The sequence below is a fragment of the Anopheles darlingi genome, chromosome 2 (assembly GCF_943734745.1).
Source record: "Anopheles darlingi chromosome 2, idAnoDarlMG_H_01, whole genome shotgun sequence".
Classification (NCBI taxonomy): Eukaryota; Metazoa; Arthropoda; class Insecta; order Diptera; family Culicidae; genus Anopheles; species Anopheles darlingi.
Window position 1 is genome coordinate 79,251,099 of NC_064874.1, and position 27,980 is coordinate 79,279,078.

The window sequence follows — 27,980 nt, forward strand, 5'->3', positions numbered from 1 at the left end:
GGCCCTAGGATTATGGCCACAGCCGATCGCTATGATGGCCGCCATGGTCATGCGGGCAGTGGAGATAAATCCCGAAACAGCCACCCGGGATTGAGGGTGAGTTTATGTGTTGACGTACAAATTATAACACATCCAAGATGGCGCTGTAATGGTGCTTACAAATCAGCGCGCCGCGAACCCGCCGCGGACAATCGGATTACGAAGATCGATTTTCCTCCGGCGGCGGCGGCCTCGGACCTCGGACCCACGGACGGATAACTCATTTGCGCTATGTTTTCGGTGGCCGTTTGGTTTATGATCATCTCATTACGCTCGAGCCGGCGCTCGTAAACATCCGAAAGCAATTCCCCCGGCTGCTTTCGCCAGTGGTCCGGATTCCGAAGGGGCACGGAGGGTGGGTTGGGCATGCAAACATAAAAACACGTTCCTTGGCTCGGCCACAGGGAAGGGGGGGGCCGTAGCGACGGGGAGGCATCTGTGTGGCATGTCTTTACGCTGCGTCCTTGTGTCCTTGAGGCGACAGCGTACCACCAGCGCGCCAAAGCGAACGACGATTTATGGTGTGCGTGTGTGTGTTTGTGTGTGGCCGCCATTGCCGGTACTGCCCTGGTGGTGCTCTGTTGCTCTCGCCAGCATAAGTGCCAGGCTCAAGATCAGCTGCAACCAATGGGGCAATGGGCTGCTCTGGTTTTCTTTTTTCTTTTACCACCCAACGCTCTCTTCAGCAGCTTCGCACTTCACAGCATTCGCAGCATTCGCCTTTGGTAGTCAATATCGATCCTGCGTGGTGTGTGTGTGTGTGTGGAGCACTTTTCCGGGCCCGGCCTTGAAATGCTCGCTTCCCTGTCAATTAATTTGCCATCAGCTCCATAAAACATTGATTACTGTGTTGTTATGCTGGCCACCTCCCGTGGGGGGCCACCGCTAGTTCTAGCCTGACCCTTGCAATGGCCGCACTAGTGCGTATTTGTTTCACTGCTGTCGCTCACTTGTTGGTTGGTTGGTTGGTTGGAGCGTACAGGGTTTTTGCTTAGTTTAGTGCCTCCCTCCCAGTAGTGCTTTTGTGGTGTGATTGTCGCAATGCGTCCTTGCGTTGCGTCTTCCGGGCATGCAATCGGTAGCACAGCTTCATCTGAAATCGATAGCGGAGCTCGAGATTCTATGAGATTTAACTTAGGAACTGAGCAACTTTCTTGTACGGAATTCGAGTTCCTGTATCAACAATTTCTGTTACTAAAATCATCATAAACGTTAAACATGCGATTTCTGTGCCCCTCTCTTTGTCTAGCATAGAAAAGCATGTTACAATCAGAACTCGAAGCATAGCATAATGATGATTCGAGAGATGACTCTCTCTATTATTACCTTTGCATTCAGTTAAGCCTGTACCTAACCTGTAAGCAGCGCGAACTCTGGCAAAGCAATCAACTGGCAACCTTCGATCGATCCTTTGTAGGCAACCTTCCTCCTTCGACGACGACGACGGCGACGTTTGGACGGTTTTCTGGAATGGTTGCTGATTATGAGCATCGTTCTGCACATCAGCCCTTTTCACCTTGAGCATGCTCTCTATAGTCCCTAGAGTCCGCAAGACGCAAGGATCGTTCTATCCACTGCCAAGGAAACACCCAACCAGACCAGACCGGACCGGACGACAGACGACAAAGCAACATCGGAGCGGTTCGAGAACTCCGCCCCATTCTGCGATGGCACGTTTCGAATGAGTTTTCCTTTAATGATTCCTCCCCGTCATCGGCCATAACAGTACACGCGAGAAACGCGGTTCTGCATTATTGTCCTTGCCTTACCTTGGACTGGGGAAAGCCGGGGAGTTGCTCGATAACATGAAATGCCGCCGCGCGGCGCAATAGTCTTTGATTAGCGACATTGTATTGTAAGCACTGGAACATGCCGCGGGCTGGATTAATGGGGGGGGAGTTGGTGGGTCGCTACAACAACGGGAACGACGTGAGTGAAATCGTTTGTCATGGTTTAAACGGAAACGGAAGCAAACAGCGCCATTTGCCGACAACATCTCCTTGATCTCTCTCTCTCTCTCTCTCTCTCTCTCTCTCTCTCTCTCTCTCTCTCTTTCTCTTTTCTCTTCGAGAGAGGGAGAAAGATTGAAATAGATGATAGCGCACCCGGAAAGCTGACACTTATTGAGTTTTATGAGCATAAAGCGGAATGTTTTTCCGGGTGGTTTTCCCGGGGTTTTCTCGATCACTACCCCCTCCCCCTACCCTGGGGGCGCCGGAGCTTGCCCCTTTTGTTTTGTGAACCTCTTTACTGACCATTTACTTTCCTCTTCCCCAAAAAAGACCCTCTCGGCCATTTCTCGGCCATGGTTTCTTTGTTCTTCCCGCCACCCCCCTCCCTTCTCATGAATCCGCTTTCCCCGTTAAGGGGTTGGGAAACTTTCAAACCCTGCCCGATGACCCCTAGATGAATACCATTTTTACTGCCGCAAAACCGAATCCGTCCGCTCAAAACTGAACTGGACTGCTTCTTTGTCAAACATTATGGGCATCCTTGGAAGGACTTTCTCGCCCCTTAAAAGTTTCCAATTCTTTTGCCGCCCAGCGTTCTGACCATAGAAAACAGAAGTTTACGGGCACGGGGTTAGGGGTTTTGGTTAGTTTTTCGGGAGGGGGGGATGGTTTTGATGCTTTTCACTTCACACAGCCTCGTCACAATCCCAAAGCACACTATCGCCTGCCAAAGCTGTCGCTGCCTTTCCCCGGTCGCCGGTTTCTTTCTCTCTCTCTCGCCGAGGCATTTATGCTGATGACTTTTGGCGGCGGCGGCGGCCGCTTTATTGTGGCGAGAAATGTAAAATTCAAACACTGACACCGGTGTGTCCGCCTTGGAGAAAGACGATTTTATTCCTCCTTTTCCTGTTTGGTTGACGGAAAGCATAAAGGGTGCACGAGATTAAAATCAAAATACGAGCAATGAAGCACACACTTACACACGCACACACAAAAGCACACACACACATACAGACGAACAAAAGTGCTCGGAAAGCAACGAGATACGAGCAACGAGAACAGAAACATAAATACGAACCACCATTGTACGATTGGTGCTGTCTGAATGTTTATTTAGTCCCTTGAGAGAGGGGGGACCGGTTGCCGGACCAGCACCGGCTCAGGGGAGGTCTATCTTACGCAGCAAAGAGAGAAGAAAAGAGAGAGAGAGAGTACTACAACACGCGGGGAGGTGAAATCAAAGCGTTACATCAAATTCGGTCAACCACGAGCCCTCGGCTTCTCGTCTCGAATGGGTCCTTCCGTTGATTGGCTGCCGCTTCAAGTGCTCTCGATCTAAAACCTCGGGCTACTACCGAAGGACCATTTAAACTGTTTCCCTTTTTACTGATTTGCTCCATTCATCCTTGGGAAGCCACGGACGAAAAAGGGTGGGGGGGGGGGGGGCTGAATAGTGTGGCCAACGCCAACCGCCACCTCGGTATGTCGGTAAAAACTGAAATGATTTACAAACGAACAGCCGGGAAAGGGGCCCCTTTCGGGAGTTAATGTTGAACCAAACACACGTAGACCGCGTGCGTTAGCATCGGTTGCCATGGTGACAGCACCATAAAGGAAACCGAACCGAGAAGGTCATAAATACGATGTGCTTCCATTTCCCGGCGCCGGGACGCTGGTACGACGGAACACGCGCCACCAGCGTTAATGAGGGAGCATAATTTTGACTTACAGCTTCTTCTTCGGCTTCTGCTCGCTACACCCCAAGTCACGTGGACCTTCTCGTCGGAACGTTCTTCCCCATTTTGCTCTCAACCCCGCAACAGGATGCAATCGGTCAGAAAAGTGAACCATTTTCGGGATTCTGACCGTCCGGAGAGTACGCTGGTGCGACAAAAAAAAAAAGAAGGGAAGGAAAGGCGCGCCATTCCGTAATAGAGAATGGCATGTTGTCATTTACTTTGTTTTACTCCACAATGTTTCACGGCACCTCCTTCCGGGGCCCTTCCGGGATACCAAAGTCGGTGTGTACGGGGCACTAAACGGCCATCATTAATTTCGGTGCTCGCCGTGCTCGCCGTGAGCCATTCGTTTTCATTTCGCAATTTATGAGCAATGCGGTCGTAAACTCGGGCTCGATTCGGCCACTCGTCGGTTGGCGTCTCTTTTTTGAGTGGATTTGTCGTTGGGTCCCGGCGTCTTCCAGTGGCTTGGAGTGTCGAGTGGGGGTGGGGTTGTCATTGCCAAGGTTTTTGTCGCTTTTTCGTTTTATGTTAAAATTGGCCGAGGACAAAGGATTTGCTTTTGCCTAAAATGCTTCCAACATCTCCAACAGTGGCCTCTATTCCAGAAGAGTTTCACAAGAAATGCTTTCCAATTATTTCGAACGCAGCAAAAAAAGGTTTTTTTGTGGTAGTGATGGTGGTGTTGGTAATGGTACTGCTGCTACTAATCAAGGACGAGGACGCTTGAGGTTCGTTTAAAAATGTATCCATTTATTTCTCGATTTTCTGGCTGGACTGCTACCCCTAACAAGTGTCACACTGTGTGTCGCTTCGCCGTACCTTATCGTGGCCACCGTTGCCACACCTTCGGAACGAAGCGCACCGAACGGGATAGTAAATTCCTGGATTCCCGGGCCCTTCTACTTGATAAACAATTACGGGGAGTGTGTGAGTCTCTCGTGCTCTGCAGATGACCATCAGCTGATGTGACGTCACACAGTTGTCGCATTTCGCTTCGCTCGATTTGAAACCGATTCTTTGAAATTGATTTTAAGTTTCCATTCCACACACATACACACACACACACACACGCATACACACTCTCCTGCTCCATGCATTTTAATGCGGCATTCGCTCCTTCGGTACGCACCATGGCTTAAAGCTTTATTACTTCCCTTTATATTTCCTGTGTTTACGAATGAAACTCTTCGAGATGTTCGAGACAGAGAGAGACAGAGAGAGACAGAGAGAGGATGCGCCACAGTTTGGCGCTTTATGCTTTCATCAGCTTCAGGGGTTTTCCGACACATAAAGACACGACTTAGAGGGGATTTAGTTTAAAGGGGGGGCTACCAGCACCTCGTGCATCCCCATTTCGGCAACTTCGGACCACCTATTAGGCAACATTAACATACACGTATTCGTACTGCATACAATGGTTAGCTTGATGCGAGCCTTTGGCACTCACACAACTATTTGGGTTTTCTGTTTTGTTTTATCTCGATTCCGAAGGGGGTCCCCCGGGGCTAATACGCTCAAGATGGTTCCAAGAAGATTATGTGGTTTTGATTTTATGTTTGGATTCTCGCTAAACGGTGTCACGGTTCTGTTGATGTATCAAAAAATTGAGCCCTCCATATTGGTTCCTCCATTCGAACAGCTTCTGTTTCTCCTTGCTCTAGCTAAACTAATTAATGCTATCCTTTTCGTAATGCGGATCATCGTACAAGCAGAGCACGAGTCACTCGTAGGCCTTTCTCTTTCCTGCTTTGTTGTCCAACTTACTTGGGCTGATTGGCCAAGACAATCGGTCCATCCTTCTTTGGCTACCTTTAGTGTTTGGCTTTGGTTGGTTATTCTTAAAAACAACAGCCCCGATCGTTTAGTTCAATCGTTTCCTATTATTCTGCACATTATTTCTAGGTTTCTCTTTATCTTTTTATTTTCGGTTGCTGCTAACCGGTTTGTGGTGTGTCCACACTTTGTTCCATAAACTATGAAATCGTTTCATTTTTTAATATCCATTTCTTTACATCTACTACCGAACGAACGATCGTTTCTTAACATTTTTCAATCTATTTCCTCTCTAAATCATCATCATCATCATCATCTGCTGCTCATCAGTACAATTGTCGAGTATCGATGGCAGGCAACAGTCGACTAGCGTCTACCGTACCGGGGCAACGATCAACAAGCAACGACAGTAATTGCCGAAGCGTACCCTCGGCGTACACCATCCTCTAAACGGCAGCAGCCACCGGTAGCCATCGCTTCGTCGGAACGTCCGTAGCACGCCGGTTCAAGATTCATCTCCACCCGGTGTGTTGCTACCGGAAGCGGAACAGGATCCGTGCGAGTGCAGCGTCACCTTCGGCTCCGGTACGACCATCTCTTCCGGTTTGGACTCTCGCCGTTCCACTGCGCCGTGTGTCCGGTGAGAAGAAGAAGAAGAAGCAGCAAATGGCAGGAAACGTGGTCACCACAGCAATCGACGATCAAACCCCCCGGATGCAAGAAAGAGTAACGTGTGGTCGACAAGAAAGAAAAATGAAAAAAAGGGGAGAAGAAACAGGATATCAGTTCTCCCGGTTACTGCTACCACCAACAACCGTTTGTCCCGTTTGGCGTTGCTTACCCAGCGGAACGAGCAATTTCGGCTGTAATGGCAGCAATAAATCTACATTTCCGGTCGTTGGTTGGCGCGGTTGCAACGAGCTCAGCTGCGGTACGTTGATGAAATCACCTAGCAAGAGAAATAGAGGAGAGAGAGAGAGAGAGGAGAGAGCACCGGAGGACCAGAACCATTGGACAAATTGGTCACCGGACGTACCGGATGTATGGATTATTATTAGTTTGAAAAAGAAAAAACGAAAGCTGCTGCCAAGTAATCGGTTTGCTTGATAGCGAGTCCTAATCAATTGGAAAATCGAGGCATTTACCTGGCTGCAGGACGGCGGGAGGCTTCAGGACGGCCAGCCCCGGTACGGACGGTCCCTGCAGCGTGAGCCCTATCACATTGACGCCATTCACGTGACCTGAAACGGATCGCAAGCAAGAGAAAGAAAACGCACATTGGGAAAAAGGAAGCTACAAAGTCGCTTTCATCCTTCGCCGCGAAAGCTTCAGGATGCCATGGAAAAGCTCGGTGTGCATGCTACACGCCCACGACCGCATCCATCATCAATTCCATGCGGCCTGTTTGGTTGTTGAAGCTTTACACCCACACCGTTCCGAAAGCTCCGTTTCCGAGACGAGAGGCGTAATGCAAAGCTCACCGATTTTTGCTCCACCGAAAGCATCCTTGAAGATGGCGGGATGCGTTGGACCACAGCCTCCCCCACCCCCTGCGGTGGGTTGCTGGTGTTTCATTGCGTTCACGCGCCGATTGGCCACCCCGACGTCCCGCTTCCGACGCGGTTGCTCCACCGGTAGCACTCGGCGACGTTTTTTCGGCAACTTCGAGCGAGCCTGCAAAGGACATAGCGAATGCCGCAAGACAGAAAGAAAGCAGAGCATAGCATAGCATAAGTGGTTCCGCTGACAACACTGACAGCATGCTGTTGTTGAAACAAAAGAAGTGGCGGTGGCGACGGGAGGAGGGGAGGATGAACCCCTCCCGGGTAGACCCAAGATAACACAATGTCTTTGTTTATTTCCCATGTTCTTTGGCCCCCGGTTCAGAGTTTGTCCGGCAGTATCTGTTTGCTGGTTTTCCTTTCCTGGTGGAAATTTATGGCGAAAATGAAAAGGCTGGAAGGGGGTGGTGGTGACGTGGGCGATGAGTCCGAAACGAAAGTAGGCCTCTTTTTCTGGAGAAGCAGCTCAGTTTAGGTCCATAGCGAACGTGAACGCTGCGCTTTGCCGGACCAGGTGGTCGAGGTGGCAAATGATAAGCGGCTACTTGACGGTGTGTAAATGTGGGTGTTTGCACGAGCACGTGTGTGTGTGAGAGAGAGAGACAGAGGAGAGAGTGACAATGGTATCAGTGATCACCGGAAGCACCACCTTCCGGATCGGAGTGTGGGGTTCGCGCAAACAAATGAGAGAGAGAGAGTTTTTCCGAGGGGTTTTCCGAGGGATGGTTGCGCCAACACATTACCATCACCACCATCACCACCTACCATTCCCTTCCGGTTCGGTTCGGTTTGCACAATTTAATTGTTTGATCTAAATGCAAATTTGACTGCTGCTAAGCGGTCGGGCGGTCGACGTCCCAAACCATTATGCTTGCAATGGAACCGGTGTGCAGTGAGCCCCGTGGCTCTTTAGCATATCACTAGCGTAGGTGAGGTGTATTCATGCGCTAATCGTGGTATTTGTGCCAGAAGCAAGCGGCCGGACCAAACAGAATGACGTTTACGTAACTAAAAAAAATGTCTATGAAATTTTCAATTCCCTTCTTTTATCTTTTTCTTGTCTGCTTCTCTTCTATCTCGCATCTTTTTCTTGTCTTGTCTGTCTGTTTTGAGAAGGGATACAAAGCAGGTAGTTTATCCAACAAGGATTGAGCCACGATGCTCATTTGAAACATTAAAATAATATTCAAGATCTAGCAATTCTACAAAAAAAATTAAATAAAACAAAAAGGCACAAGACTTCTCATAACAGGTTTGCTTAGTGTACTCTAAAGCACTTGTTATCGTCGTGTTGTATATTTGAATTTCTAGCAATGAGTACCTTGCACCCGAAATAGCGTTGATGCATTTGAACCAACGATGGTTGAAACCAAGATATTTGCGTATAAATTATGAGCAACACTGTATATTCAGCAGCTACTTAATACTGCTCTGGATTTACAAGACAAGGTAAGACCGATGACGAATACTGTTTTTTTTTGCTGTGGCCAGCTTTGATCCAATTGATGCGGATTCAATTCTAAATAACGGCTGCTTTGTTTAGCGAAATATCACTTGGTGTATACCAAACGCACTAGATGTCAACAAAAGCGTCAATTGGCAATCACTTTTCTTATCCCTCCTTATCTCCATTTTCGATTGCAATCCCCACTCTGGATCATCTCCAAAGCTTCAAAACTTCCCTCCTCTAGAAAAAAAAACTCTCTCCCAAAATCTCATTACCAAGTGCTGTTAAAAGTGCGAATGATTACGGAGTCTGCGGGATGAGGCGTACGCGACGGACAAAAACAACTTTCCGGTCCGGACCCCACCACCGACTGGCCACACTCCAAAAATGTCGGCGCGAAAAAACAAACATAATTCTATCCCTTGCCAGCAGCCTTCCTCTCCTACACACAACATTCTCTCCTCTGTTGCGTCTGGTTGCGCCTGGAGCATCCAGCTGCAATGTTTATCTTGAGCTATACCACTCTCCGTCATCAACATGAGCGTTCGCGTTCCCAGTCCCGTCCCAGGTTTGCGCGCATCATCCCTTTCCGCGCTTAGCCGGATGGAACCAATTTGAGAAACTGCCAGCACCGATAAAAATTTAAATGAGAAAATTATGTAAATCGAACCACGCATACAACGACCGTTGGCGAGCCGCGTCCAACATCGGGATCTGAAACGCGAATCCTGAAACAGACGCAAGAGCGACGGAGCGACGGAGTGAATCGGTTGAGAGACGGTTACGCGTTTTGTTGCAGTTTGGTAACCTTTCCCATTGCCCGAAACCACCATTCCACCAACTCCACTGTCATCCTTTCTTAAAGATGGGCCCGCGAAGAAGAAAATGAAGACGGAATGAAATATCTATAGGCCGCGCGCGTTACATCACGCCCACCACCATCGAAGCGGTTACGAAAGGATGCGACGACCGTCGTTCGTTCGTTCGTTCGTTCGTCCTTTGTGGCCATGTTCTATGGAACCATCGAGGCCCACGCTCATCATTAGGCACTCCCTTATTCAACAAGCAGCTCGTTCAGCGAGTGGTTTCTGTCCTCGCCGGGCCCCGCGGAGTTAGTTAAGATTGACGTGCCAACAGGTAAGTGAACAGGTCCATTAGCCTCGCGGGCAACCGACGCGACGAGGCTGGTCGTGGTCTGAATTCAATGGATGCCGTTCATTCAGCAAAAGGCTGTCGTCCTCTCGGCCACTCGAAAGCATCCGGCGCATCAATAGTCGCTTTGTAAAGCATACTTGGTTACTGCCCTAGCGCTAGGGCCTTGCCACCGTTTGTCGGATTATTTTATGCTAATGTCCTTGGGAAGAGGAAGACTCTACGCGCTGAATAGGCGTCAATGCTCTGGGTTTTTTGCTCTGCCAAACGGACCCAAACAGTATGGTACGGACTGTCAGTCCGGAGTCCCTTTTGTTTGATCATCAACTATCCCGGCAAGTTTTGCGCTCCGCCCGTCCCTTCTCCGACCAACGGTCCGATGGTTTTTTGTTCGAAGGACGAAGCGACAAGTTTTCAACCTCCGGTCAACGAGTCCCAGCCTTTTGGTCGGGTTAAATGGGCTGTCAAATGCAGTTAATTGGGGCCCAGGGCGTGAGATTTGTAGCTATCTTTTGGAACGCAACAGCAGCAGCAGCAGCAGAGCTTGCAGGGAAGGGATGTATGTACAAGTGTATTGGTTCAGCGAGCAAAAAGTGACATCCGTTTCGCGAATGGATGGGGCTGGGAATGGATTGTGCAATTAAAAAATGGTGACGCTTCAGTGTGCGCACATCCCGGTCGGTGTGAGTAGGGTTCACTGAGGGAGTTTAGTGATGGTCATGGTCATATTACAAAACAAAGACCGTGCTATCGTGCCCCGAGACACCGTAAGCCGCGTTGCAGAGGGTCCATTTTTCGGATTGAACTTTTACAAATCGTTTTCGCAAAAATTATGAGCAAAATAGGTTTCCACGCTGAGGCTCCCTTTTTCCATAACTAACTGACCGAATGAATAATCACCTCCAGGGAGCACGCTGGGCACTATCCTCTCGACGCTCGACTCTCGAGCTCCTCGCAAGCTGCGGACACACATTCGAACAAACGATCATTTATCAAAATCCCACCGGTGCCAAACGGATCTACGGAGCTCCGAGAGCTCTGCCAGAGAGGATTCTGCGAGAAACCCGAATCACAGCTTCCGGTTTACCTCCGTGAAGTTCATAAATCTCTCGCCCCACAACCGGAGGACCGGATGAAGCATAAATCTACCAATTAGGGTCAAGATTATGGGGGGGCGGTCGGTGATCCTAATTTTCCGAGTTCGGCAACAAGGTAAGACAGTGTAATTGAGACGCCAAATCTCCGGTAGATAAGGTAACCCCGCCATCCGTTGGAGTCTTATCTTGGGGCTAGCGTAAAACCCAATTCCGGGAAGCAAAAAAAACATTTTTCATAACCAACGAGTCCATGCCTGGAGCTCGATCCAGATGGAGTTGTGGAGGCGCTCCCAAGAATTGAGAAATGGATCGATCGGTGCTGCAATTTAAATCAATTTCTCCTCACAAAATACCGGAGCCTCACTTACAGATTCGGAGCACTTCTCGGCGGCGAATGCTGGTTTCTTTGCATTCTGAAAAAAAGGGGAGGGAGAACATCGTGGCGTGCATCCACAGGCCGGCACCATCATACCATCCGGTTACAATCGGCTTTAAATCGTTCCACCATTTCTCATTGCTCAGCATTGCGGAAGGCGCGCCCTCATCAATATGTTTTCCATCGCCGATGCTGCACTCCGATGGCCTCTCGTCGACACCTTAAACAGAGCGCGCGAGTGCGAGAACAACGGAGGCATGCTCTCGTCCTGCCTGCCCGCCTGTTTGCAGGATATTTCCGGTTGAGTGAAAGTTCACTCGAGTACTTTGCCCGATTTCCCGAGTGAACTGACTCGGTTCGACCTCTGCTCCTTCTCCTCCTCCTCCTACTCCATTCGGTGCGCCACACGGTCGTCTGAGAGTGCGAACAGGAAACAGAGACAAAAACTCACGCCGCTTGTGCTCGCACCACCGAGACCACGAGCGGTCCCGAGAGTTCGACTTTTGGGAAGCTCGAAGTTCGCGCAAAAACTTATCACTATGCAGAATTTCTTGCTCGAAATCATCTTCTTCTTCTCTGCCAAACCTGGTGGAGAGGATAGTAGAGATGATTCGTTCTCGTAGGATTGGTGTGGCGCACCGACTGACGGAACTTTCTGACCCGTGCATACGAGATAGTTTGACAAATTTGCTTGCTCATCCACCAACACCACCACCACCACCACCAGCATCAGCTGCATCAGCTGGAGTCCGAAATCACGGGGTCATGATGTCCCTCCCTCTAGGAGGTGGATGATGTCGTTAATCATTGCAGCACTCTGGTCGAAGTCCTTTGCCGAACACTTTGGTTGACTTGACGCCATGTTCGGTGCTGCTCGGTAACAAGCGATGTACATCTTCATCGAGCTTTTCACCCAATCGAGTGGCTTCGTCGGCCTTTTAATTCCATCCGACCGATCGACCGGCCGGCGAACCAGACCAAACCAGACACCAGAGCCACCGTTTCCATCATAAGCCGCTTCGGATGACTGGTTCCAGAGTTCCATCGAGGTGGTGGTGTTGGTGGTTGAAACATGGAACATGATGGATACGGCATCAAAAACTTTTCGATGCTCTCCGAACCACGACCGTTACGAGGTCATAAATCGTGGCCAGCCAGCCAGCGCTACGAAGGAGGTGTTGCTGCGGCTGATGAGCTGATGAGGTGATGGTGGAAGAAAGGATAATAAAAGAAAAACAAGAAAAAAAAACTATCGCATCGCACGGGAACTTGTGCGGGTCGTGCGGAAATCGGGCTGTAAGCTGATAAGACGTACTCGTCGCTGGCGTGGCGTGTCGTAGCATCGGTCGGTGGGCGTGCAGATAAGCGTCGACAGTAAACCCCGAGAACTCCGGGAGATGTAGTCGAAACTTTGCTGCTTCGTTACGGGTGATTGATGGGCTTCGCGTAATGTTTAGATTTTCGTGTGCATGGATAAGCATCAGTCATCGGAAAAGGGGGCGAGAGAAGAATGCTCCCCTTCCGCCGTGATCATTGGAGGAGGAAGGACCGCGTTCCGGAACGCAAGTGATTCCAAGTGGTACCAGGGGGCTTTAACTTGGCTGTTGCCAATGTTGGCTGATGTGCGATCACAGGTGATGGAATGATCGAAGTGTTACACGCTAGATGTGGCTGAGTGTGTGTGTGTGTGTGTATGTGTGCATGAGATCAGTTTTAAGGGTCCGTTGGGTGTCGTAAATCTTCTTGTTCTTCTGCCGTATGCGCGACGGGAGTCGTCTGTCGGCTGACAGTAAATCAATTCCCGGCCATTTGATGGGGCAGAGTTTCGGCGAAAGTATGCGCAACTTTACGACACCGTCGTCGTCGTCGCGGTCGTCGTCCACCGTTGGTGGGGTTTGAGCATGATTTGTGTAGCCGAGCTCGTCAGTTGCTCTCGCGCTGACTGGCATCCATCAAATCTCGTTGAGCGGATTTAGAAGCACGGCTGCAGTGTGCAGTTACTGCAATACGTCGATTGGTTATCATCTGGAAGCAGTTAGCTAATGGTGAAACCATTTCCTTTCAGCAGCAGTAACTCTCTTGGAAATCGTTTCCAAACCATTAGTGAGAAATTGAAGATGATTCAACTATGGCTGTGATAGATGCAGAAAGTTTTACCAATTATCAGGACGCGGGATTGATCTTTTATCATGAATACTACTATGATAGCGTTTGCGGGTAATAAACGTTCCAAGGGTATGTGCTGGAATAGGGGTTATATAGTTGTTCTTTTCGTTAAGTTTTTCTAACCTTGTACACTATGTTCAACAACTTAAAATTAAGATGCAGATGACAGCATTTGAACAAATAGTATGACACGTAGCTGTATTAAAAGTCATTATAAGTTTAAAAATAATTTCTTCGTCTTCCATTTTCCTACGAAGAATCATTGGTTGGTGTTTGATCATGTTAATAATTTGTAGTTAAGCGAAATACCTCGAATAGCATACTTTGATCCAATGAATTTCATACGTGTTTACGTATGAAATTTCAAAAAAACATCTGCAAAATATTATGCTTGGTATGTTAATTCGCATTAAACCACCCAGATGCAGCAATCATGGTAAATTATGGAGAAACATGTGATTTAAAAGATTATAAATAAGTTTCATAATTAAATTCAAAAGGATAACTTGAATTAAAAATAAAGCATGAACCGCGTTCCCAGTGGAACCATACACCGTGGGCTTACCTGCGTGTGTGAGTAGAACATGGAAAAGTTGCTAACAATGACCGGAACCGGAAGAGCGATCGTGAGCACACCCGCCAGTGCACACAGTGCCCCGACGAACATGCCGACGTACGTTTTCGGTGCCATATCACCGTACCCGACCGTGGTCATGGTGACAATCGCCCACCACAACCCGAGCGGTATGCTCTTGAACTGGTTGTCTGGATTATCCTGGAAAAATATCGACGAAGGACGATGAAATACGTTAGAAAAATCTTCAATGGCGCAATCGCTTCCTAAAAACTGGATCAGGATGATCTTAATGGAACAGAAAGTGGAACAGTGCGACGGAGCACTCCCTTCCCAGAAAACCGTAAACGGAAGGATGCTTTATGGGTCTGCAAAATTTCCCGTGCACAGGGCGCGTGATGAAGTAAATCCTTTCCAAAGCATCAAAACATCAGAACCACACGGATTATAGCGTGTAGAAGCAGAAACTGAACCGGACTGAACCCCCGAAAACAAAAGCACGACGACCACGAAATGCGATAAAGAAGCAACAACACCAAATCACTCATCATCTGGGTCCCGGGCCATAGGAGAGTGCCGGACGCAGCCGCTTTTTGTGCACCGTAATCGCGGTAAATGATTTTTATCCAACCGTATCATTAGCCGGCTTACGGATTTAATCTTTCATTACGCTTTCCACCGTGCACCGTGCGACCCGGCGATCTGCTACGGTCAGCCGCCTTTGTGGCCACCCGAGTTCCTCTCAATTGGAAAACAAAACATTACATCCCGGGGGGATCAGGATCTGCGCTAATGTTGGAAGGGATGAGCATGCGACGACCTTCACCTTTTCCCGGGGTGCCGGGTGGTGGATTCGAATTTGTGAACTGTGAAAGCCGAGTGAAAATGGAAAATTTAAATCAACCCTCGGTGCCTCGGAACCGGCAACCGGGTTAATCGCCCAGACACCGGAATTCAAATTAATCTACCCTTATCACGGGTAATCTTGATCGCAGCGCAACGTGCTGGCCACATAATGCTCGGTTTAGTGTTTCCTTCACTCCGGGCAACGTCAGGGCAACTCCCTGCCCCGCCGGGGCGGCAGACGAGACTCATAATGTTTTGACTAATCCTGCGCCAGTGCTGGCACATGTTCTGCATTCGAGTGAAACCATGGTGACAATCGGTGGCCAAGGTTATGATAGTGGTCCGCAACCAGGGAGTTATCGCTGATCGCGGTGGACCGTTAACTCACATAAAACTTAATATCCTCAACACGGCCGGGGGGTGGGATGCGCACTGGAATGTCCGCTGTCCCCTTCACCTCGTTAGCGATGGATTAGAGCGAACTGTTTGCTTCTTTCCCTCTCCCTCTTTTCATCTTCCTTCTTGTCAAGCATACTTTTCGCCAAAGAGTTATGGCAACGCGAGGTAAAACAATCGCTGGCAGAAAGCAGAACGTCAAGAACGGCGGGAAAAGTGTATCATAAACCCACTATCCGTGGAGGACGCTTCAAGCGGGTTGCCTATCGCGAAAACGCACCAACCAGTTCCCCGGTATCGCTAGGGGATTTGGGAGTTGGCCGCTATGCTGAGCGCATACCGTGCTCGGTGTGTTATGATGATTATGAGGATGACGATTCGTAATGATATTTGAGATGCGACATTCAACGATAGTGCTGCTGCTGCTGCTGCTCCTGCGCCCGGTGTTTGATGCGGACGAAATAAAACGGAAAAAGGAAACTAGATTAAGCCGTTCATGGAAATAGCTAAAGCGAACGGTGGTTCATTGTTCTAGTGCCACGGCAAACACTGGCGCAATCAAAGCTTTATAACGACTGCATATTTGCGTTCCACTGTTCTCAGTTAGTTTTGTGGAATCGCAAACTTCATAAAGTCGCTGACATGCTAGAGAGTTATGCAGATGCGCCACGACGATGAGCGATGCACCAACAGTGAACAGTCGATGGAAGTACGCAGGTCTTGGTACGAAGATTTATAAACTAGAGAATGTTTGAGATTTTTTTTGAAGACTAATAGCAATCGTTTCCCAGAATCACATCTACATTTTTATGTTGAGTTATTGGTACCAAATTTGAAATGTGATTTGTCCGTCAATTTGGAAAATAGTTTGTGTTTTTAATCTTTATTTTTGACATGTTTATGGGAATACTGGTTTAGTATTTTTTATATATGCAAATATCTGTGTATGCAAATATCATTAACAGGAATAAAACTACCACTTCTTTTATTCAACTCCACACACTTCTTATTGTTTATTAATAGCACCAATAGTATTTGTAAAACTTGTATTTAAAAATGTATTCTTGCTTCGATGGATCGATTAAAAACTTTTGCTAAAAAATGGACGATTGGTTCACTTCAGTGTGATAGACTATTCACCATCTGCTTTTCTATAGCAGATTAATTTCATAAACGTTTTGGCAGTCCATTGACATTAACAGTTTAAAGCAAACAAAGATAGATATTATACTAAAATTCAACAAAAGCTGTTCAATTTGCCATTAACTTCGAATCGTATCGATCACCTTGGAACAATGCTCCGGTATCGGCAATATCCATTATCCTCCGTGTAATGCGCCATTTCATTAGCACAATGACGCTACCCTTCCCACCCACAACCCAGATTTCCCTCCCGGTTAGTAATGCAATTAAAAGACGGCAGACAGAATCGACAATCTCGGCTAACATTTTTCAAGGTCTTTCAAAAACTTTACCTCAGACGCTCAGACGCTCGATAACATCGATTGACTTCCTCCGAAGTCATGGGTTTCAATCAGCACCGCACCGAGCAGCCCCGGGCCGAGTGTTTCCCGTCCGACCCGAGGACACTTAATGCGCAACCACTTATCAACCGCCGCGAAGAGAAATCGAGATCACTTTGCGAAACTGTCAAACACCATGTCGTGGACTCCTTCGTTGCCATGGAGCGGGGTAAAAGGCATTCCGCTGGAACGGCTGCTCAACAGGTTAGCAAACGTCGAATAGTGTCGGGTCGAGCGAACAAGGGAAACACTTTCACGAATCGAGCTCTTCACATTTTCTTTCTATTTTTGGCCAGCGTTGGGTGCAATGGAGCGATACTATTCGGCAAAGTTTATGGTTCTGGATAAGAAACAATAACCCTTCGTATCGAGGCGAACGGGAGTGATTGCTTGTGACATGTTGCCTCACCCGAAGGACGGCCCATTCCCGGTCAGCTAGTTATGTTGCTATTCTCCTCCTACAATCACCAATGACAACGGCAGCCAGCTGATACCGCAGCAGCACGTTGCTCTGGTTGACATAAGATATTTCCTTCGGGTTTTGGGGTTTCCCAAAAGAACATTACCACTCTCATGAGGCGTCGAGTAAGTCACATCGTCACACACACACGTTGTAGTCCTTCGTGACATACCGGTATTATTCTCTTGTGATATTGATATTGACAACATATTAATTATGCTGCCTAGCTACGAAAACACTGTTAGGGAAGAAAGGCACTTACCTGCAACTTTTCGGCGTAGTACACCAGACTGGCAAAGACGACGATGCCAAGGACGAGAAAGAACACCAGCAGCGTGAGTTCGCGGGCCGACGCCTTGAAGGTGTGTATCAGGATGCGTAGTCCGGGCGAGTGGCGTGTTAGCTTGAACAACCGCAGGATACGGACGATCGAGAAGGCCTCCAGTAGCCCGGTCTGTTCACCCATTCGCTGGCAGACGTCGGTGTAGAAGCTGAGTGTCGCCGCCAGATCGATGATGTTGACGGGAGATCTGATAAATTCCACGATATTTGGTGACACCTGTTGTTGTTGTTGTTGGTGTTGGAAGAGAAGAACCGAGCGACGGTAATGGAGGTGAGATGGTTGTTCAGTTTGCAGCCGAGCTTACGATGCGATTATGTAACGAGCCCTCGATGTTTAAATACAGTTTAAATTTATGTTATCACGCATTATTAATGCTTTCAATTATGATCATTCATTTTGAGCTGTGTTCGGGGTGGAATCTGAAAGGCAGATTCGCTCCAACACGGTTGGCGCACACATACATTCACACGCGCTCTCTCGCACCCCCTATCGCATGAATAATTGAATTAAAATTCCAATCTAAAGCACAAACAGAGCATTAAAATGGCATTATCGTTTGTTAGCTACGACACCATTGACCCGTTCCCCACACGATTAGAAGGTCAAAGGCCGGGCCAAACTCAAACCACGAAATCGTTCCGACATAAAACCGACACCGGCGAGGGAACCGGGTTCGGTGATGGTTTGGAAATTAATTTCAAATTAATTGCCCCTTTAGCCGACGTTTTTAATGGCTAACCACACACACACACACACACACATACTATCACAGCATTTTGACACGGTCGACACACCAAACCAATCCGTTAGTGTCGGCTAACGGGATCGGGATCATGAATCTTTGATTTATCGAATGGTTTAAAGGTCGAGCGACTCATAAATCGCTCCACCGGAGATCAGGCGCTTGCAGCCAGTATCGGAAAGGATTCAGAGCGGTTGCTGTGGTTGCTGTATTGATGTGCTGGACCTCAGACCCACCTACTACCCCAAGGTCAGCGGTTTGTGAGCGAACATTTTTCATCATTTTTCGTGCCGCAGCATCTGTTGTCTTCAGGTCAGTAAATGTGTCACGCGACGCGAGGCCACGTCTTATTAGTTCCCCTTCTTCTTCTTCTTCTTCTTCTTCTTCTTCTTCTTCTTCTTTTGTTCAGATCCTGCCATGCTCCTCTCGGTCATCCCTGGCCCTCGCTGCGTAACTGTCTTCGGGAAGATCGATTGCTGGAATTGAGTTGCCCTCCGAGGCTCCTGTTCATCGTTCACGCGCCATACACAACACATTCGATATCATGTCCACCACGAGACCATACGTTATACGCGCGGAGTCGAAGGGAATGAGGGCAATATTTCATACTCTGACACACATACACACACACACACACCCGCAGCCATGCACACGAGCAGGAGACCGACCGGAGCCAAAATGCGTAAATGATATTTATTTAAATTTATTGCGTTTTTCGGGTGTTTGTGTTCCAACCGTCCACTCACACACACACACACACACACATACCGCTAGGCCCGTGGCGAGCATATTCTTATGCCTGGAAGCCATTCGCGCATGATCATCCCACCAAGTGCCAAGTTCATTTTCCTTAAAAACATCCCCTGGCCTGCGCTTACTGGAACTGGTACCGGGGCGTGAGATTAATGTACACCAGGAGGCACATTGTGGGGTGAGTACCGGAGGTGGCGGAAAGTCATGAGCTTTAACGACTGGAGCCCGGGAATCGTCCGGATTCCGAGGAGGAGCTTTAAAAACCGAAACGCCAACCGCCAGGCCTTCTCCGGAACCGGAGACGCCACAAAACCATTTCGGGGTAAATGTAAATGGACTGCAAACCGACCTCTGGCCCGGGGACCGTTTACTTTGCGAACCACCATACCATACCAACACAAACACACTTGCCATTTCGTGGAGTAGGAGATGGAGGAGTGCGGTGGGATGGATGGCCAGGTACCGGGGTACGATGGCCTTAGGTTACGGCGATTACGTGTACCTAATTTGTTCCTTCCCGTTTTCAGCCGTGAGGAAGAAATGGGGCGCTGAGAGGCGCGCTCTAAATGGTATCCGGCCAAACACACACTCACACCGGAGCACCATTCACACCAACCGACACCACGACCACGCACGGGCCAGTCGGGCCCCCCGTTTTTAACGACCCAACGGATTAGCATCGTTCAGTATGAAGATGAGCTGCTCGGTGATGCTCGAACTCGACTCTCGAGGGGCTTGAGGTCTACCTACCCGTCAGTAACGCTATCCGGGTGTCAATTTAACCTTTCGACCGAAGACCGAGAACCGAGAACCGAGGACCGGGGACCCTGCTTGAGTGTCTTCCGCTCTACGCACCACGCACGGTATCCATCCCCCGATAGTGAGCTAGTGAATGCGTCTAGCGTCTGGTTGAATAGCTGTTTGAATAGATTCGTTACAACCTCTTGACATCTCCGGTAGTAACAGAGCTGGGAGTCTGCCTTCAGGTTCTGGATAGCGCTGGAAATCAAACAGTCCATTAATCATACCCCTTAAAAAGGGCGCCATGGAGAGGGTCCTTAACTGCTGACTCAGACTCATCTCATTTGTGGTCTAGCAGTCGCTCCCTACGCGGGTTGTTTTCATCACACTCCATCCTTTGACCTCACTGGCGTGTGTGTGTGCGTCTGTGGCCAATTCAACTTTATCGAGTTTTGTTATCCGGTTGATTGATGGTTGTTTAAACAATGACTGTCACAGGAGGTCACATTTACTGCCTCACTGCCACGGCGGGGGTCTATGTTTGAAAGGGGCGTTAACCACTTGTTTCGCTTGTAGCAGCTTGTCCCCGGAGGAGCTGTGAGCTGAAGAGTAAATATAGACAGACTAGTCGGTTACGAGGCATTTTTGTAACGCAGACACGTAAACGTTCCGTCTGTAAAAACAGGCCACCCAAGGGATCTATCTTACAGACCTCGAGAACCTTGCTCAATGCTCCATCGGTACCGGCAGATCCTGGGAACGTAATGAAAGGAAAACATTCCCAAGAAACGAAACGAACAAATGAATCTCAGTTCAGGCACTTCAGGGTCCAGGCTCTTCGGATCGCAATACGTGGTTTCAAATTACTCGCCGGGCTCGATCTGCAAGAAGTAGTTTTGTGGTTTCCCGCCAGTGTCAGCACATGGTCTGGTGGTGGTCTTGCGCTGACGTTCGGTGAGATGATGTCAATGTTTATCTTTATCAAAGGAAGTCTTACACTCACAGTGACAGTGACGCAGGCCGCAGGAGAAGCTCCAAATGGTCCCGGTAAAGCTTCAAAGGAAGCCTATCATTAATCTCATGCTCGGGCTCGGATTTCCCTCTGCACTCCCTCTACCACGTGCCGTTGTAGCGCCACGATTTGCATGCATTTGTGTAGCTTCTCGTTTTCCGGAAGGGAAGCCATGCTTGGAAAACCCCCTCCCCCCGAAGATCCGGGACATCCACACGAAACTGGTGGTGACGGTCCATTGGCTACAGCAGGAGCACCGTTTCGTTTCGGGGCCATTTACTGCGGGGCTGGAAAAATGATGATCTTTCAATCGAAAAGGGAGATCCGCAACCGTCCGTCTCCGTCACCAACGGTGGCCAACGGAACGGATACTAACGAGTCGGAAAATTGAACTACTTATCGCACGGTGATTGCATCATTGAGGGCACGACGTACAGAAGGTGTCTTATCGGATCGGATCTTTAAAAACCACAACACACAGACCAGACACACCTGACCTCCCCCTCCCCGTGGCCACTACTACTTACCACCAACCGAACGGTTAGCTCGATGATAAACCACACGTTGCAGACGAGCTCGACGTAGAAGAACGCTTCGTGCGGTTGACCGTACGTTTCCTGCCAGTTCTCCACGATGCTGGCCCCCTTGCCCGAGTTGATCCGGTAGGCGCTCGAGACGATACGCCCCGTACGCTGGGTGGTCATTTCCGGTCTCGTGACCCTCGTCGGTTTAGGGGTCGATGCCGGGGTGGTCGATGCAGGGGTGGTGCTGGTGCTGGTGGTGCTGCTACTAGTGCTGGTGCTGGTCATCGTCTCACTGCCGGCTGGAGTGGTCACGGTAGACGATGGTTTCGGCATCGAGCCACCGAGAAACGGTTCATCGTCGTATTCGAACAGACCGTCTATCGTGGTGCTGCCATCGTGCATTAGGCCGTCCAGCGAGCCGGGTACGTTCGGCAGGATCGCCGGCAGCGTGCCGTTCGTCGTGACGTTGAGAATGGCCGGTATTTCCACCCGCAGCCCCGGATGCGTCTTTAGGCAGAAGGATATCACAGAAATGCAAATGAAGAACACCGAGATACCGGCTACAATCTGTGGGAATCGAGAATAGAACAGAATCGAGAGGGTTTTGATGAGATGAGCTTTCGTTTTGGTCAATCCTTCAAAACCGTTTTGCATCGGGATGAGTGGATACTGTGACGGTTCGCAATGTAGCAGCTGCTAATCGCTTGTAATGGAAGCTCGAGAGTGCATCAAGATCTCTATAATTGAGTTCTCTCCTGGAGCAGAACGTTGAAATGGTTTCCTTTTGTACGGAGAGAGATCAGAGGATGCCCTTTGATCTACTTTCCTGAGATGCTGTACGTCACTTTCATTGCATTTTTCATGTTTTGATTCTACGATGCTCATTCATCCAAGATACAGCCCCCTGGTTTGAAAGCTTCTCGGTAACGTAATCTGAATGCCGTTCGACCATGACGATGATGATGATGAAAGTTTCCTGTTACCTGTCAAGGACTTGCAAGCGATGCCACTCTCTCTCTCTCTCTTTGTCACAATGAGTAAGTGAGTTTAATATTTTATTGAAGCCACCAGAGCGTGAGCAATACCCATCCGCTACTCGCTGATGAGCGCCATATCTTATGAATTCATCATCTTTTTTTTATCATTTCATCCAACGCCTAGCTGTTTGTTGGAGCCATGGCCATGTGGCCATCCACAAAGCGCCTCCGGTCGATGGCGCCATTTTGGCAATCTATTTACTCCACCACCACCTGGATCCTCTTCATTGGACACAAGCATGGTCCCCGCTTCGAGCGTTCTTCAATTATTTCGCGCATAAATTAAGCGGATCCGCTATATATAGAGACTCAAAACATCAGCAAAGGCCACGGCGTGGCGCGTATCAAATTGTGTTGCTCTGCGAAAAGTCTCCTCTAGCGGTGGCGCGAGATGCGATGCAAAAACTGGGACGATACTCACCTTGGCACCGGCGGAGCTCGATGGTTCGTCAAACAGGGCCCAGATCTTTGGTTTGGTGCGCTGCCAACAGGTGAGCTCGCCGTTCAGGAGCGCTTCTTCGAAGCCGAACAGCCGCGCTATCGCCTCCTCCGATGGCTGCTCATCGTCTAGCTCCAGCTTGTCCAGTATCGCCAGCGTACTCTGCAGGATAACGGCACGGAAAATGCAAAAAATACACGCGGATAAAACGAGGAAATCGAATGCATAACAATCAGTGACAACAACAGCATCCTCCTGGACGTGGAGTGGATGGTTTGAGCAAACAACGACACCAGCGCATGCATTCTGGAAGGGAATATGCTAATGTCACGAGCGACGAGCACGAAAATCATCCAGCCCAGCATATCGATGGCAGAAAGATAATCTTAGGATAATCGAGTCCAGGGTCTTCTCGTTTGATTACGAGAGGGGATCGGGGAGAAATGGCTGCAGCTATAGAGATGCCAGCTATAGAGCCGTATCCTTGCGCTGCTGCTGTTGCTGCTGCTAAAATCCATCCAATCAAAATTTGTTCCACTTTGTTGGAGGAAGCAGGATCTTAAAGCTGGATTAGCTCAATCCTCACGTGTTCCAGGGACGTGAAAAAAAAATCCAAATCTGTAGCATCCAACAGGAACTAAAGTGTGGGAGATTGAGATGAAACACATCAAATCTGTCTGCCAAGTAGCAAGTAGCGAAAGCTCAGACATCAAACGGCTTGTATTTTGTGGTAACATAATTCACAGTTTGCTGGTGCTCGTGCAATCAAGTGGAAGTGGAACACTGCAGCAAATTTGGTCAGACAGGAGCGAATGGTGAGAGAGAGAGAGAGAGTGAAAAGGCGAAAGAGAAGGGTCAAAAGACTGCAGTAATGTAATTAAAAAAGGGGGTTCCGGATGTCCGGATATGCAGCCCTGGAAAGCGTCAGCTCCAGGTTCATCCATCAACGGAAGCATCACATGGAGTGATTCTCGCTAACCCCTGCCAGGTGGCCGGATGAAAGCGAATGGTTCTACTCTGTACTTCGGGAGCATCCTACACCACGGTCAGCCACCTACCTGCGTATCCCGGTGCACACTGTACGTCGACCAGCAGCACGGTTCGACCTGGTTCGAGTCGAGACCCCAGAACTCGAGCTCCTCCTCGAACAGCGGTCCACAGACGTCGGTCGGATAGTGGAGCTTTCCCGTCCTACGGAACAGAGCGGAGAGTGTGGTTACAGAATGATGTTTCTAATGCGAACTTTTAGCCAAGCGACTGACAAATGCCGCATTCTAGTCGCGAACCAAAAATTTTTTGCAGCCATTTTTTCGACGCGACGCAGAACAATAACGATGTTGGGGTGGAAGAAATACGGGAAAACTTTGCGCCACGCACAACGCTGCAGCCATGAAGCGAAGGGAGTAAAGGTAACGATTCGAACTAGTTTCCTTTAATGGCGTAAACTGTCTGCGTTGTGCAGACTCCATTACTCGGGGAGGTGGAACTATGGGGCAGCGTAGACAGCGATCCGTGGGCTCGGTACCGGGCTTATGGGTTTTATTAGGGTCTCTGGCTCCCCCTGACACCGCCAGACGGAGTCAATGTTCATCCCCCCTGGCTGGCGTGGGGCCTGTTTTCGTAAGCCACGCGAGGATCCTTTTATTAACTTCCCTGTTATTGTGTACGGTTGCGTAGTGGAGCTGAAACTTTCGAAAATATGCCAATAAAAATTTGCGAAAACCCCCGCCTCTACTCCGCACTCTGGGTCGCCGTTCGCTGCTTATGGAACTGTTTATTGTTGTTGTAGCTGGGACGTTCGCTAGCCGCTCGAGGGAGCGAGGTGGGCGGCAGATGATTTATAAGAGGGCGAGCTTGCTGTAATCAAATAGCGTTCTGGTAAATCCTTGCGCTTACCGATAATAGTTGAGCACTTGGGCAAACACCCCCGGGTGCCGATCGAAGAAGTACTCGTTGAGCACCGGATCGTAGTTGGCCAGCGCTTCGGTTAGCCTCGAGAGCCGCGTGGCCGGGATTTTCTTCAGCGTCGCCTTGTACGTCTCATACCTGCAGCAAGCAGAGAGAGATAGAGAGAGAGAGAGAGAGAGAGAGAGAGAGAGAGAGAGAAAGAGAGGGAGAAAAGTAGGATGAGACCGCATTAGAGCGAGGATATCGAAAACGATTTAAGTAGCACACTACAAGGGTCCGGCAGCACAACGACGCTGGCTGATGATGAAACTCTCGGCTCCCAGAAACAACAATCGACAGCCCGCTCACACACACACACACACACATATATATATATATACGGGAGCGAACCGAGAAGCCACTGATGGTGTCCGTATAATGTAAAGAGCCATTACATATTCATAGTTCAAATTACTCCTTCGTTCTTCTTCCGGCGAGAAAGACGCACGGCCTCACCCGTGAGCCATGTCGTCTGGGCCATGCCGGAATGAGGTGAGGTGAGGCGAAAACGGGAGCGCTCGTGTTGAATGTTTTTCGAAACACCGGTGGAAGGCTTTTGCCTGGGAGGGAAGATTGTTTTGGGAAACGTTGAGCAAACACACTTAGCTTCGACCTAATCGGCGACGGTGACGGGGGCGGGGGCGGGGCTTTGTTTGCGATTTGGTTTTCTGGAAAGTTTATTCGCACGCTTTGGCACACGCGTGCACCTTAAAGCGATACTATTTAGTAACATGATAGTTGAGAGGATAGTTTCCACTATTATCGGCATCATCTGTGTGTGTCTTGGGGCAACGGGAACTCGATAGCACACTAAAGACTCTGGAAAACTTTATGTTTTCTTTCAAAAACGTGCAGCAACATGTTTCCTGCATAGTAGAAGATCAAACGAGAGTAGAACGAGAAATAGTCTTAAATGCCCTAGTCATCTTGATCGAAAACTTAGTTATAAAAATCACATTCAAAACTGTTGATGTTGAACGTTTATTCAGAAGAGCTCTCACTTTAACTCTAACGCTCACTGTAACGCAACAGTACAAATACGGTCTCCCTTTTAAATATGACCCCGTAACCATGCAATCAGGAAGCAATGGCAACTTAGTTTTACGTAAAATCAACTGCCTTGCATCTTCAACAAGAACACGTTCCTTCGTTACGAGAAAATTCCAAAAGCAATGAATTGATTTATTAGTAAAATATTTAAACTAGGAAAATATTGTTTAAATCACACGCAGAAGAAATACACTTGTTAAGTTAGCATCTTGAGGAAGTGTTAAGTTAGCATCTTGAGAACCAATGCGAAGAACACATTCACAAAAGTACAAAAAACAACATTCCTGCTCAAACAACACCATGGTTTTCAAACCACATAACTGTTTTGACCAATGTGACCACTTTTCAATAAATTGTATTTGATATTATTTCTCTTTTTATTTCTTTAGGGATTTGATATTAAATAGAACATAACAAGAGTAGGGTAAGAGGTTGTTAAAATTTAAAGCAAGAAACAGCATGAGTGCAATCTAAACACTCTTCGATTCTCACTACAACTGCGATGTTTCGCACAACATTTAAAAGATAAAAGAAAAGGCAAAACCAACAAAGTCCCAGTGTAATCAGTCAACCGTGTCAGCTGCTAAACTGCCCGCTAGCGTACGACTCTCTCAAGAGCAACATTTTGATTCTTTCGTTCCCTTTTACCATTTACCACGTCACTAGTTTTCGCCGCCCGTTCGCCATGCGACGGTTGGCCAAGTGAAAGTCTTCCTCAACCGCCCCACAGTCATTATCATCATCAGCAACATCAGCAAACTATCAGCTGTGACATGGCTCGCTCGAGCGTGTCACCGTTTCGTCGTTCGGCTGTTGTCGGCCGCGCTTGCGTTTGTTCTAGTGGTCGAGTGTGTCGAGTGTTTTGCCCCGATGAGCGAAAGCGGAAGCTCTGCCGTGACGTGGCAGCTGTTGTTGAGTCCTACGGGCTATTTATTAAGTACAAACAACCAACCAACCAACCCACCAACCCACCAAGTGATGGTGGTGGACATCTGAAAGAAACATAAGATCCAAAGGAAGCGAACGAAGAAAACTTGCTTTTTTCGCAAGGAAAAAAAATAGTAAAGTCAGCAGCAGGGCAACAAGACACGGTCCGGGTTGTTTTGCCACGCAAACCCACCGGGGAACCGTTTCGCTACAGTGCCACGAAGGCAGCAGCTTCCCCCTCAGGTAAACGGTCTAATCAAAAGTAGCAGTTCCTGCTACACACTACGCTTCATTGGTTTTAATCATGCCCTCGGTCACACGATACACTACGCGACACGGAATTTGAAAGAATTTCGCCTGTGGTTCGAGTAAGCGCGAAACTGGCTTCTTGCTTCCAGTAGCAGCAGCAGCAGCACACCTTTAGTGGATCTTTAATGGCAACTGGTAGACGTTCACAAGGAAAAAGGGGGGGCCAGAACGCAACCGCAGTGACAGCGTGTGACAGCAAGGACCGACTTGTTAATAAAGTTAGCCATTATTGCCATTAGTCACGCGCACGTTCGCTCGTTTTTGTCGTGACATGAAACATAGGAAACACAGGTGCCACCACCATCATCTAACCACTGCTACTGGATGTGTGTGTGTGTGTGTCAAGTACAAATCCATTACCCGTCCTCTCTGCGCCGTACGACTGAGTAAACTATCACGCCATCAGGCCACACTGTTTCCCTTTTCGCAGCATCTGCTCGCCGGTCTGCTGGCGGTAGACAAATTGTCGCTCCTCCTGAGCAGGCAGCGAGTTGTTGAACTTTTGTCGTGCAGTTTGTCATGCCGCCATCATCGGAAGGTTAAATTAATCTTGTAAATTGATCTATTCAAGGTTTGCCTTTCGAGCGGGACGGGATGAAGTGGAGAAGTGGAGTGTATCGGTAAAGTTTGTGCGAAAAACCACTTCGACATGCCGTCGCTGCTCACTTTGTCGCTGCTACTTTGGCGCTTACCTGATGCCTCCCACGTTGAGGATGATTCGGTTCTCGCCGTCCATATTTCGAATCGGATGATTGCAAGGTGCTGCGGCAAAGCTAAACCTCCATCACTCATGACAGTTCATTAGTGCGGTCGGAGCGCAAAGTTTCGAAGCAAAAGGACGCACTGGCGATAGTAGTAGTAGTGCTGCACATTGCGTCAAGGAGAGAATGTATCCGACGAGCCGTTCATCAGACGAAATCACTGTTTTTGAACATCTAATGATGCCGCGTTCATCACGGCGTCAGCGAAGCACACTGACTGACTGGCTGGTTGGTCCTGTAACGGTCCTCCTCAGCAACAACTTGTAGCAGCAACTTCCCGACGCGGCTAA

At 48.7% G+C, this 27,980-nt stretch overlaps 1 protein-coding gene across 1 annotated transcript; it reads right to left on the minus strand.

Annotated features, from left to right (window-relative positions):
* Positions 1 to 4,628: 4,628 nt before the first annotated feature.
* LOC125960133 (potassium voltage-gated channel protein Shaw-like) lies at positions 4,629 to 27,893 on the minus strand. Its single transcript, XM_049693338.1, has 12 exons — positions 27,622 to 27,893; positions 24,593 to 24,742; positions 23,755 to 23,887; positions 22,679 to 22,858; positions 21,570 to 21,787; positions 21,224 to 21,482; positions 17,368 to 17,664; positions 13,872 to 14,081; positions 6,988 to 7,180; positions 6,652 to 6,747; positions 6,348 to 6,455; positions 4,629 to 6,130 (listed from the first exon to the last, which is right to left on the minus strand). Exons 1-12 carry the CDS (start codon positions 27,663 to 27,665, stop codon positions 6,012 to 6,014), a joined length of 2,007 nt encoding a protein of 668 aa, XP_049549295.1. The 5' UTR covers positions 27,666 to 27,893; the 3' UTR covers positions 4,629 to 6,011.
* Between the last annotated feature and the right edge of the window lie 87 nt (positions 27,894 to 27,980).

Coding starts and splice junctions, on each gene's coding strand:
- LOC125960133 (XM_049693338.1), bottom strand. CDS start 27,665: ATGGACGGCGAGAACCGAATCATCCTCAACGTGGGAGGCATCAG. Junction 23,888..24,592: donor CAAGTGCTCAACTATTATCG/GTAAGCGCAAGG, acceptor TCTGTTCCGTAG/GACGGGAAAGCTCCACTATC. Junction 6,131..6,347: donor GAAATTGCTCGTTCCGCTGG/GTAAGCAACGCC, acceptor CACACGGCGCAG/TGGAACGGCGAGAGTCCAAA.